At 41.5% G+C, this 12,500-nt stretch overlaps 1 protein-coding gene across 1 annotated transcript in view; it reads left to right on the top strand.

Moving 5' to 3' along the window:
- Positions 1-9,838, top strand: part of LOC147034361 (single-minded homolog 1-like) — a 26,420-nt gene extending 16,582 nt beyond the window's left edge. The window contains exons 6-9 of the mRNA XM_085851524.1: positions 199-346; positions 6,797-6,962; positions 7,791-7,897; positions 9,563-9,838. Of these exons, the coding sequence (XP_085707650.1) occupies positions 199-346; positions 6,797-6,962; positions 7,791-7,897; positions 9,563-9,818 (677 nt within the window). The 3' untranslated portion in view covers positions 9,819-9,838. The remainder of the gene's footprint in view (positions 1-198; positions 347-6,796; positions 6,963-7,790; positions 7,898-9,562) is intronic.
- The last annotated feature ends 2,662 nt before the right edge of the window (positions 9,839-12,500 follow it).

The raw sequence follows: 12,500 nt of genomic DNA, 5'->3' as shown, positions 1-12,500 counted from the left end.
TCAAAAGTATATACGACCCCGCTGAATCTTCACCATGCGCCATTGTCCTCTCCTGCCATTTCACCACCATGATTATTTTTGAATCCTCCAACACTTGTGCTGACAAGTGCCCACAATACCAAGTTGCAAACATGTCTAACATACACTCCTCTCTGCTACGTTTCTGACCCTGGATCCCTGTCCTTGATTCCACCTCAGTGCTGGTGAAAGGCCAGATGACCACCAAGTATTACAGGTTCCTGGCCAAGCAGGGTGGCTGGGTGTGGGTGCAAAGCTGTGCCACGATCGTTCACAACAGCAGGTCTTCTAGACCCCACTGCATCGTTAGTGTAAACTACGTTCTCACGTATGTTGGTTTGAACACCGATGACTGTAACATTCGCCTTCATTCTTCCATTTACAGAACTACTGTAAGATGAGATAAGTAATTCATTCAAACAGTAATGAACATTTTGCAGCCAATTCTTGTTTTTTGTTCATTTAGCTCCATGACAGGATTGTGCAGAAGTAGCATGCTTTCCTTTGACCTGTCTAATCTGGTTTTGATTTCCACCCTGACTATAAACTGTCTGATACGTGGTTTACAGGTATGGCGTTTTATCGCAAAGTGTGCCATCCCTCAGATGGACGTTAAGCCGGGGACCCATCCATTACCATTAGTGTGTGGACGTTAAAGATCACACGGTATTTTTTGATGAAGAGTAGGCAAGTTATTGTCAGTACCCTGAGCAAATTCTAACTTCCTGCCAAATAAGGTCCAACTAGAAGGGCACACGGTTGAGCGCATACCTCCGCCCTGTAATGCCTGATCCACGAGAACATATCGGGCCCATTACATTTTTGAAATATCATGCTATATATCCTTTTTGAGCCCTATCTCTCAATGGTGAAGAATCACTTTAAAAATTCTTGTAGTCGGATCCGGATTCGGATTCGGATCTTCACCAAAATCGAAGCAATTTGTTGAGGTCACACACCCAACACGTCCACCAAATTTCATCCGAATCCATCCACAAACTTTTTGAGATATCGTGCTTTACATCATTATTGGCCGTATCTCTCAGTGGTGAAGAATCACTTTAAAAATTCTAGTAGTTGGATCCAGATCTTCACCAAAATCTAATCATTTCGTCCTTCTCACACACCGAACCTCTCCACAAAATTTCATCTGGATCCGTCCACAACTTTTAGAGATATCCTCGACACAAACAAACAAACAAAGTGGTGAAAACATAACCACCTTCACCTTTGGTGGTGGAGGTAATTAAACGTCAGCCAACTAGTTTGGCCAAATCTTCCTCGTGGGTGACTCCACAGGAAGTTGTGATTAATTGTGGCTATGAAAGTAGCAGTTTGGTACCTCTGCCACCGAAGGTGGATGGAGGTTATGTTTTCACCGCTGTCTGTCTGTCTGTCTGTCTGTCTGTCTCAAAAAGTTATGGTCGGATTCGGACAAAATTTGGTTCTGTTGGGTGTGTGATAAGAACAAAATGATTAGATGTTGGAGAAGATCTGGATACTGGAATTTTAAAGTTATTCTTCACCATTGAGAGATAGGGCCAAAAACGATATATAGCACGATATCTCAAAACGTGAACGGATTCAGACAAAACTTTGTGGACAGGTTGAGTGTATGACAAGGAAGAATTGATTCGATTTTGGTAAAGATCAGAAGAAAAGATCTTTTTTTTAATTTTATAAGATATTTTTCACCATTGAGATACACAGCCAATTATGATATATAGCACGATATCTCAGAGTCGTGGATGGATTGTGATAAAATTTGGTTGATGAGTTGGCTAGATGACAAAAACAAGCTGATTAGATTTTGTTTCAGGTCCTATCAATGGGAAATGAAACGTAAACTGTTCAGCCTGGCAGAAGTATGTGCTGTACCCAGTGCCGTTCTAATTTGTTTGTTTATTTGGTGAGGAAGCTTTTGGGTGACATTTTATTTCATCATTCATCTTTTCATGCCCATCATAAGCGTACCTGAATTTAGCATTTAGCGTACCAGTTTACCAAAATGTATGGGCTGATGTCTCACTGTCGACCCAACCAGGTGGGCCAGGTATGTTATCTCTTCTCTGAAAGTTGTTATTGGTGAGGCACCTGGATTTTTACCGACAATAGGTTGTTACTGGTGAGCGACATCATCATTTCTCTGAGACTGGCTCGGTTTCCAAAAGTGTAGACTCAAAATTCCTTCATACAGTTGCCGTCAGCCAGAATTGAGTTGAACCCATGACATCTGAGATTCTAGTCCAGTGTCTTCACCACTGTCACCACTGTAAACAGTCAATCTTTTTTTGTGTAACTTCTTCAAATTCAAGATTTCCATCTTCAAAGTGCAATTTGTACCATATTTTCAGGTTTGTGTGTTTTCAATATGTTAATTAAATTTGTGGGTTTAGGATAGATCAGGCTAAAGCTATTCGAGAAATGTAAGAACATTTTGGCTTCTTTTTTAAAAAAAAGACATTTGGCTTACAGCAGACCCATTTCGTTTTTCCAGCACCTGGGGCTCTCCTGGCTTTTGCAAGCATGTTTATTCCCGTGAAAATTCCACTTGGAAACCAGCAGATAGAATTACAAACAGAACTAGAGAGTTTCACAGACAACTTTACCCCACGCAGTCTTGAGAAACAAGGACATGGGTGGGGTCTACGAGCGGCAAATTTGATTGGTCATGATAACGTAAAATGCCATAATATTTTCTCCAAATACTTCTAAACAATACATTTTGTCCTTAGAACAAAGACAGAAAAACCTTATTCACGAAAAAACAGTTTAATTTACCTAAACAAGCGTTTTTCACAAAACAATAGCTTTGTCTGAATCCAATTTTTGTTCTAAATCACTATTATGAAGCAGAAACGCATGCTTTTCTTGAAATAGTGTGTATTTAGCTTGAACTACGCAAAACAATACATTTTACAGAAAAAAAAAATTCTGATTTGAAAAACAGTTTTGAAAGTGCCAAAAATGCAATTTGTGTTTCACAGTGTTCAAGTATATAATTCAATTAAAATAAAATAACGATTTTAAAGTAACGAATAAAAAAAAAATAATATTAAAAAAATTTAAATCATAAAATAACGATTTTAAGGGTCGAAGAAAAAACAAATTTTGGAAGTTTACCACCGTTGATGCCACATCTTGTACACCACCTTATTTAACACGTTACATTAGTTTATATGTACCTGTTGTTTGTGTCCTTTATAACGTCCTTAAAAACAGCAAGTTTCCTGTTTGGAATGATTTTCAATTTTGTTTGACAGGCAGACAGGTAGAGTTAAAAAAAATTATCTCACTCCTCTCTGCACATGTGCGATCAGGATGAATTCAGAGCTAAAGTACTGTTAAACTACAGGTTTGTTTTCTGATTAATGTTCAAAATATAACATTCAATTGCAATAAATTTGCTCCTCGATCATAAACTGATATTTATAGATAGACAGACAGACAAAACGAAATGAATCATTTGCTTAACCTCACTGTTCACTTCACGTGTGTGGGGTAATAAGGCAGCTACATCCTCAATGGAGAGCAAATGGGGACAAGGGCGAAGACGTTGATTTGGCGGTTTCCTGAACACTATCATCAGAGCAAGCAGACATTTATTTTCCACTCGTGAAGACAACAACAGGGAAAATGATCGATGGAATATCTACATTCGCTGTTTAAGAATCCATATTGCAAACCATTTCTCTCATCTTTGTCCTTCTGTCGGTGTTTGCCTTTCTCGAGGTCGTTGTTTTTGCATACTTTATTACTTACGAAATTTAAAGATTTCGTAAGTATATTGATGACTTCCGTTTCTGTTTGTTTGTTTGTGTGTTTGTTATCTTACCAAAACGAAGTTTTTTTTCAAGATATGTTAGTCAGCTTGTATGTTTTTTTTTTTTTTTTTTGTCTGCAATCACGTATAAAAAATTCTGCAGAGCACAGTTATTGGAAATTTTTGTAACTTCGCATATCAGAGGCCCATAGAGGTCCCTTTCAGTGCATAAAATTTTGAAGGTCAAGGTCAAAGGTCAAGGTCACTTTGTTGCAAATCAGGGGAGTCGACGAAACCCTTATTTTTTGAGTAATTTTGATTGGATCGTCTTCAAACTTCATGGGAATATAGTTCATGGTCTGGCGCTCAGCTGATTAATTTTTGGTGGCGATTAGCATTGACCTTCATGGTTCACGCCTCAGGTCAAACATATTTGACCCCAAGGTCAAATTTTCAAGTTTTAGGAACCATATCGTGTAGTACCTCAAATTGAACACCTCGATGAGTGCTTTCTTGATATGTCAAGCTTGAGACATTATGACATCATTTGGTGACGTTATGAGGCAAACGCATATTTTTCATGGTTACTCTGTAGAACGATTCTCATCGGAATCTCTCGTAGGCAGATATTCCTCAAGGAGTCGCTCCTGGTGGATAGCAGCTCTGTTCACCTCAGTGTGACCTTAAAGAAGTCACACGTGGTCACCTTTTGGCATGATACAGGTCACCCTGCGGGTGACATTGGTTTGTTTGTTTGTTTGTAGGCACGATAACTCGAACGGACGAAGCTACCAATGTCAAATTACACCGTGTGATTCAGGAGGGTGGTGGCTAGCGCTGATTAGATTTTGGTCAAAATCGGTCAAAGGTTAAGGTCACAGTGAGGTCAAACATCCAAAACATTCGATTTTTGATGGTTTGGTACAGAATCATCGTAGAAACTTCTGGTTTGCGTCGCTACCTTCTCTAGAGACAGCTTTTATTAGACAAGGTCAGAGGTCAAGTTGACGATTTAGTAAGTACCAGTCTATGACTGCTTGTTTACTCTTTCGACAAAAATGACAGCTAGAAATTGATAAAGATGAATTGCTCAAGCTGTGTTACTCTATACAAACATTTGAATCATCCTCGACATGGAAACTCGACAAACCTCGAGACTTAAGTCGTGCAAACTTTGCGATTCAAAGAACTCGCCCTTGTATCTCGTTGAGTAGCACATTATTAGGTAAGCATGAGGTGATGATGGTAGAGGCAGGTACTTGAAGAGACTCTTGCTTCACTTCAGCATTTGTTAAATCAGGTTAAATCGTGGGTGACAGGTTCCAGGAACAAACATATCAAGGGACCTATGATTACATTTTCAGCTCTAAACTTTGGCAGTCATTCCAGTCTTTAAAACATGGATTCTTGCCAACACACATTAAAAAGTTGATCAATTTGATGAATTTCTTTCTTTGTAAATTGTTCACCTTTGAAAATAGCTATATGAAGAGGAGAATAAGTAATAGGTAGATGTTTATGAGAGACCGTAATTCTTTGCCTTATGCGTTATTTATGAGTATATTATGTATATTATATACGTACTAGGAAGAATACCCATCCCCAGTGATGGAAAAAGGTTATGTTAATCTATAAATTCAAATAATTTTTCATGGACTCTAAAAAGGTTGTGTTGCTCTCTTGGTTTCACTCAGAACCAAAGCTCTGAGCTACTTATACCACCCACCGCAAAATTGTGGTGCAACATAGAGCGGTGGAGGTTGGATTTGTAAAGAGTGCAGAATATCCTACTTGCAAAACAAAATTTGGCACCAACAATATTCGTGCCTGTTCTCCCGTCATGTCAAAAGTGAATGTTGAACGCACCGTGGGAAGTGGCCACCATAAAGGGGAGACAGTCGAATGCACCGACAGACGCCACGGTTCGCAATATATAATCGGTGACTTCTCCTCTAAATAATTTCAACACAGAAAGAGACCATTCGGCCTATGAAACCTGTTCAATGGTTGCCAACCTATGACAGTTTTTTTTAATAGAGTCGAGGCTTGTGGAAGAGCTATAACACTGAACAGATCAGGATGCAACAGGACAAAAAGAAGAGTAGAGAGAGGGAGGGGGGGGGACACCAAGAATGGAGTTGAAAGACAAAATAGAGGGAGACTTGTACAAACAATGGGTGTGGAGAGGAATGGAGTGGACAGGGTAGGTACAGAAGGAAACATCTCCCCTTCCCTATCTTCTCCCTTCTCTCTCTCTCTCTCTCTCTGACGATCCTCATTTCTCTCAGCCACTCCATCCTTTCTATCTCCCTCTCCACTCTCTATATGTCCGTGCTCTATCCTTTTAAAATGCTGAGTGTACTCTGTCACTGAGCATTGGTGCCACCAAAGCAGCTTCCTCAGCAAGGGTTATACTGGGTGGTTTGCCATTGCTTTCCCAGCAGTAGTTCGGGCAGGAATTTGGCCACGGTGCTGTCGATAGCTCGCCTCTACTCCTTGCGAAAGTCACCGTAAGGATCTTTAAGATCCACCAACTAATGTCGGTAGACGGGACGCACAATTTAACATTCATCTGAGGGATGGCACACGTTGATGAATCGCCCTGTCTGTGAAACACCTACATGACAGTTTCTTGTTGGGCCAAGATTCAAACCCAGGCGAGACAGGTTTGAGGCGAGTGTGCATACCTCGAGGCCATCTTGTCAGCGGAGGTCATATCTTAACGCACTGTTGATAAATAAACTGCGATTCTATGTTTTATTTGTCGGTTTAAAATGTATCGCGCTTGGTATCATGCATTTCTCCTGGTCGAACATCGAGCTTTGCTTGCGTGGGAAGCTTTTCAAAAGCAGCGTCAGAAGTACCTTCCGGAAACTGCAGACAGCCGATCGCAGAAACGCACAGACAGACAGACCACACTTCGCATTATATATTAAATTAGAACCTAACACTACTCAACTGATTTTACTTGAAATCTGCAAATGTGAATAACAGTCCTTTTCTGATATGCCACAGCAACATAGAATACAAGCAACTCCAGCTATCGCTCGATCAAATCACGGCCCGAAAAAGTCTCCCGGAGCTCGTGAGCACAACAGGCGGAGTGTCGGAGCCTCGAAGAGCCAACAAACCGCGCGTGCATCGGGCACGGAACAGGGCACGCCTCTCACCATATCCGCACGTAAGTACATCTACCAGGCATTTTGCTACGTATACACATCCATATGCGTTACACCAGCAGATGCGCACCGATGTCCGATATATTGTACCCGTGCATATCGAAGCCAGAGGGCTCAAAACTTCTACGTTGTTCTGTTGTCCTTTTTGAGTAGTTCTCCTCTCGATCTCAATCTCCACAATCTTTACCTGTGTCCTCCCCCTGTGCACATGCATTTCCTATCAACAATCTTCAGGAACTTTTGTTCAGTTTTCACTGTTATATTCTCATGCTCACTTTCTCGTTGTACTTCCTCCATCCATCACTTTCACTCTCTCGTTACTCATTTTGTTTATTTCACTCCCATGTATTTTACTTTGATTAATTTGCACCGTTTAACTATCCCTTTTGGGGGGTTTTTTTTTTTTAATCCAAAAATGCCTTTATTTCCTGTCGTTTCTCATTTATTGTGAAATAGGAGACCCCTGGAGTCGATTGTTGACTTGAATTCAAACTGTTGGACATGCGCTTCGCAGGAAGGATGTTGCAGAAAAAGCATGCCCTGTCCCCTGGATGGACGTTAGGCCGGGTGTCCTGTCTGGCAGTATCAGTTTGTGGATGTTAAAGATCCCATGGTGTCTTTCAATGGAAAGTAGGCGAGTAGTTGCCGGCACCTTGGCCAAATTACAAATTCTTCCCTGACTGCCACTAATAAGTCAACAGCAAACTACAGAGTGTGTATTTCTTGTGATGAGACTGCTATGGCATGGGACGATCGTTTCTTAATGAAATTATTAATATCCCCCGCTCCCTCACTTACTTTATAAAACTCCTTCCTGCGTTCTCCTGTAGGGACCTCTTTTTGAACGTGATCATACCTGGGAGGAAGATCCGAGCAGGAACTCATCTCCTCCACATTGTGTCTTCTCTGCTGGACATGGATTTCCCCTCTCGCATGGGTAACACACCCTGTCTTATGATTTCCCCTCTTGCATGGGTAACACACCCCCAAAAGAGGTATTTGCTTTCTTTTGAGAAATTACATATGCAATTCCAATGAAACTTGAACACAAACCATCACTACTAAAGTTTGTTCACAACATTGAAAAAAATCGGGAAAGCGATCTACGGGGAGGTCCCCCACCTCCCCCCTCCCCCAAAATATGTATTTGCTTTCTTCTCTGAAACTACACACACAATTTCGATGAAACTTGACCACAACCTTCATAACTCATGATAGACCAAAGTTTTGTTAACGCGATGTAAAAATCGGGATCAAGGGGCGTTTATGGGAGGTGGGGTGGGGGGGGGATGCGTCCCACAATAGGTATTTGCTATAACATTGGTTCATTGGTACATTTTTCCGATTCCGTCCCACATTGACTTTCTCCTCGCTATCATTATTCTACCAGGTGGAGTGCCCAGGGGTATTGTCCTTATTGTTAGCTCACCTGGAACATAGTTCCGGGGAGCTTATGGGATGGTGCATCGTCCGTCCGTCCATCTCTCCACAAACCTTTGCAACTTCTTCTCCAAACATAAACACACAATTTTGATGAAACTTCACCACAATAATCATCACCCGTGATGTACCAAAGTTTATTCACACCATTAAAAAAAACAATCGGGCCCTAAGGGGTTCGACCCGGGGTTTCCCCCCAAAATATGTATTTGCTTTCTTCTCCGAAACTGCACACAATTTCGATAAAACTTGACCACAACCTTCAACACCAACACCAACGTTTGTTCATACGTTTTGACCTACAATGAACAGGATATCAGGTTCACTTAAGTGACCCGGCAGTATTGGCGGCGGAGGTTTTGCACTCTACCGAGTGCTCCCCCTCTAGTTTACTCTTGCACCTGTTCCTCTTGATATACCTCAGGTTTGAACATGCAACAGAACAGCATCTGTTATCTATCTCTATCTCGTCATCTTTTTTTCCCCCTCTCCTGTCATTCTTTCTTCCTGTATGTCTTCTTTTCTTTTCTTTTTTAACCTCTGCCATCGAAGATGGATGGAGGTTACTGTTTTCACCCCTGTCTGTTTGTTTGTTTGTGAACAGTATTATGGAAAAACTCCTGGACGGATTTCGACGAAACTTGGTGGGGGGGTTAGGTATGGTCCAAGGATCATGCCATTAGATTTTGGACTTGGTCCAAAAAAAAAAACTTAGAAAATTTTGCAACTTTTTTTTTCAAAAAAATTTCGATTTTATTTGAAAAATATTTGAATTTTTTTTTTACATTTCTACATGTTTTAAGTGATTTCCAACCCCCCAAAAAATTGTTCGAGGAAAAAAAAAAAATTTGCAACTTTTTTTTTCAAAAAAATTTCGTTTTTTTTTTTTTTGGCATTTCTTCATGCGCGTCGATCTAGTTTAGTTTATTCAATCGTGGTTCAGTAGAGTCTGATCCGTTTTGACCTACAATGAATAGGATATCAGGTTCACTTAAGTGACCCAGCAGTATTGGCGGCGGAGGTTTTGCACTCTACCGAGTGCTCCCCCTCGAGTTTCTATGTGTATCTTCCTGTCTCTTTACCACACTCACCCCCACCCAAACTGCTCTCCCTCCCCCCCCCCCAACCCGCTCCATCCACCCAAACTGTTCTGGCCCAACAGGGAGCCCCCAACATACGAAGACGCACATTTCTCATCCGCCAGCGAACCCAGCTTCCCAGCCTGCTCTCCGTACGAGACTCCAAACTCACGTTTCCCACTCCCCGTTGCCGTGCCCCACACCCCCGAGGGCGATTGCCGGTGGCACCTCACACGGCCCGCACTCTTTCCGAGTCTGCAGGCGAGTTGTGAGCAGCGCCATGGCCTGGGGACTGTGCTTGCAACACCCCCCCAAAGTTTCCAGCTGGCCGCGGGTTAGTGCACCGTCTTCGCACATGTACATGGACACCTTGAGCTATTTAACTTGCACGTGCGGCTGCATGCGAATGAAAAAAAAAATTGACTTGATATCTGTGGCAGACGATGTGTCCCTTCATGCAACACCCTTCTTGCATTTCTCTGTAATATGAGCAGCATAAAAGTGTGTAATGACATTCAAATATGTGGCAAAAAAGATAGACTACAGCATTTTGGTCATTTATATAATATGTAAAACAACATAGGCTTGTTCTGAGCATGACAAGCCATCTTTTAGCAGCTCCAAGACATATGAGTATTGCACGAGGGACCAGGATAATATGAGATGGTGTACTTGTGCATGAATTGCAAGGAGACAATGGACGAATCAGTTCCATATGTGGTTTGAAACCTGGGATCCCAGCATCCTGAGCGAAATGCTTAGATGGAAATGCCAAATGGACCAACCCGATAGGACTCGATTGAAGGCCTATCTCGAAGCAGACATGTCCTGCACGTAAAGCACAAGTTGCCGAACAGTTTTTGTCTGTTTAACCATCCTCCAGGCAGTATATAATAATATGCAAAATTGTGTTCGGTATTAAATGATTACCTCCTGCAGACCCTTTTAAAATCGGAACATCTGTCCTATCAGTTCATTATAATCTCGTAGGGTGGGTAGCCGAAGGTGGAACGAAGCCCTCCAACGCTCCTAGGGCCCAAAGTATCTATCTTAATCTTTTAGGTGTGTTTTTCGAGTACCAAGTTACAATTGTTTTCAAGCTTAAGCAAAGGAATATATCAGGCGTTCCACTTCATCACATCTTTAATTCAAAGGGCTCTTTTAAGGATTGTCGCTGAACCCCAAACCACTTCAGCTCTTTCTGATTATAGTTTGCACCAGTCGTTGGGTACAGCTTCCTCAATTATCAATGCCATCCTTGTTATCTCTGAGTATTCTACCTGGTGGCGCTGTCTTGTTTTCAATTGTCACGCTAGATGGAATGATCTCAGGTCATATGTGATTGATGTCATCATTGTCAATCATTATTTAGGGACTCGGTACTATGACTTTTCAGGGACTGGCATATTGAGGATTTTGCAGATGTGCCAGTGGATTATTCTGCACAATTGTTCTGGCAGGATAGCCTCGAGGTATACACACTTGCCTAGGAGTTTTATAGCCTGAGTTTGAATTTCAACCCAGCTATAAACTGTCATCCTGATGTTTTGCATGCAGGGCAAGGCATCGATGTGTGCGTCATCCATCGGATGGACGATAAGCCGGAGGACACATCTGCCAGCATTGGTCATTAATGGGACGTTAAATATCCCGCGGTGTCTTTCGTGAAGAGTAGGCAAGTTATCTTAAGAGTGTGGTTGCTGCCTGATTCGGCAGCTCTTACACTACAAACAAATTCACGTTCCCAGGTTGTTCACAAATCACATGTGAATGGCCATCTTCAGTTAGGAAGAGCAAGCATGATGAGTGTTTTATATCCTGAAAGAAGGTGACGCGGTTTCTATTTTGATCTTGCAAAACCTGAACTTGTCCAATTGATTCAGTCCTGACATTCTCTTGAAACCTTTCATGAAGTGTCCTGGATCTTGGGCATTTATTATGAGTCATTTTCCATCCCAATTCAGCTGCCCTCTTATTAGTCATTCCAGTGAGCCTTTCTTATCCATCCTCAATCTCTCCGCTCTTTTGTCATTCTCCAATTTATACCTCCGCCACCGAAGGTGAGGAGGTTATGTTTTAACCCCTCTCTGTCTGTTTGTCTGTCTGTGTACAGGATATCTCAATGTTTTTTTTTTCCAGATCTGGACAAATCTTGGTGGACACGTTGAGTGTGTGACAAGGAAGAATTGATTCAATTTTGGTGAAGATCTGGATCCGGATCTGATAAATTTTTTAGTGATTCTTCATCATTGAGAGATACAGTAAGGCTAAACTAATATATAGCACGATATCTCAAAAAGTTGTGGACGGATTCGGATGAAACTTGGTGGACAGGTTGGGTGTGTTGTGACCACGACAAATTGATTCGATTTTGGTGAAGATCTGGATACGAGAAATATTTTTTAAAGTGATTCTTCATCATTGAGAGATAGGGCCAAAAACTATATATATAGCATGAAGTTTGAAAAATGTATTGGGCCAGATATGTTCTTGTGGATCAGGCATTACGTGGCGGAGGTATGCACTCTACCGAGTGCCCTTCTAGTTTTTTCTGTTTTCTCTGCACCCGCTTATCTGATTGACACGATATTTTCACCAGAGGTGTGACGACTCATGTAGAATGTTTTAATGATTATTATGATGTCATAGGTTATGTAGTGTGGCAAGCCATGTTTGAAAAAAAGGAAAAATTTTGGACCTCTGTATCTCTGAAACCACTCCATGGAAAAAAAAAATGAAACTTGGCACATGTGAAGTACTCCCCTTGGGAAATAAGTGTGATTCTTGATGATGTCATCGGTGGCTTCATTATGACATCAAACGCTTTATCAAATCAATATCAACATTTTTGAGGGTCATCTTTGGCTTAATTGTAAGGGGGAAAAAATTGGTGACGTCAATCGACACGTGGTTCGGCAGCCATGTTTTTGAACATAAAACCCTTTAAAAATCTCAAACAGCTGAACAGATTGAGACGAAACTTTACGGGTCTGATCGCCTATCCATGAGGAACAAAAAGTT

The sequence above is a fragment of the Eptatretus burgeri genome, chromosome 1 (assembly GCF_056783735.1).
Source record: "Eptatretus burgeri isolate ZD-2024b chromosome 1, Ebu_testis_v1, whole genome shotgun sequence".
NCBI classification, from domain to species: Eukaryota; Metazoa; Chordata; class Myxini; order Myxiniformes; family Myxinidae; genus Eptatretus; species Eptatretus burgeri.
This window is presented reverse-complemented; position numbering and strand designations above follow the sequence as displayed.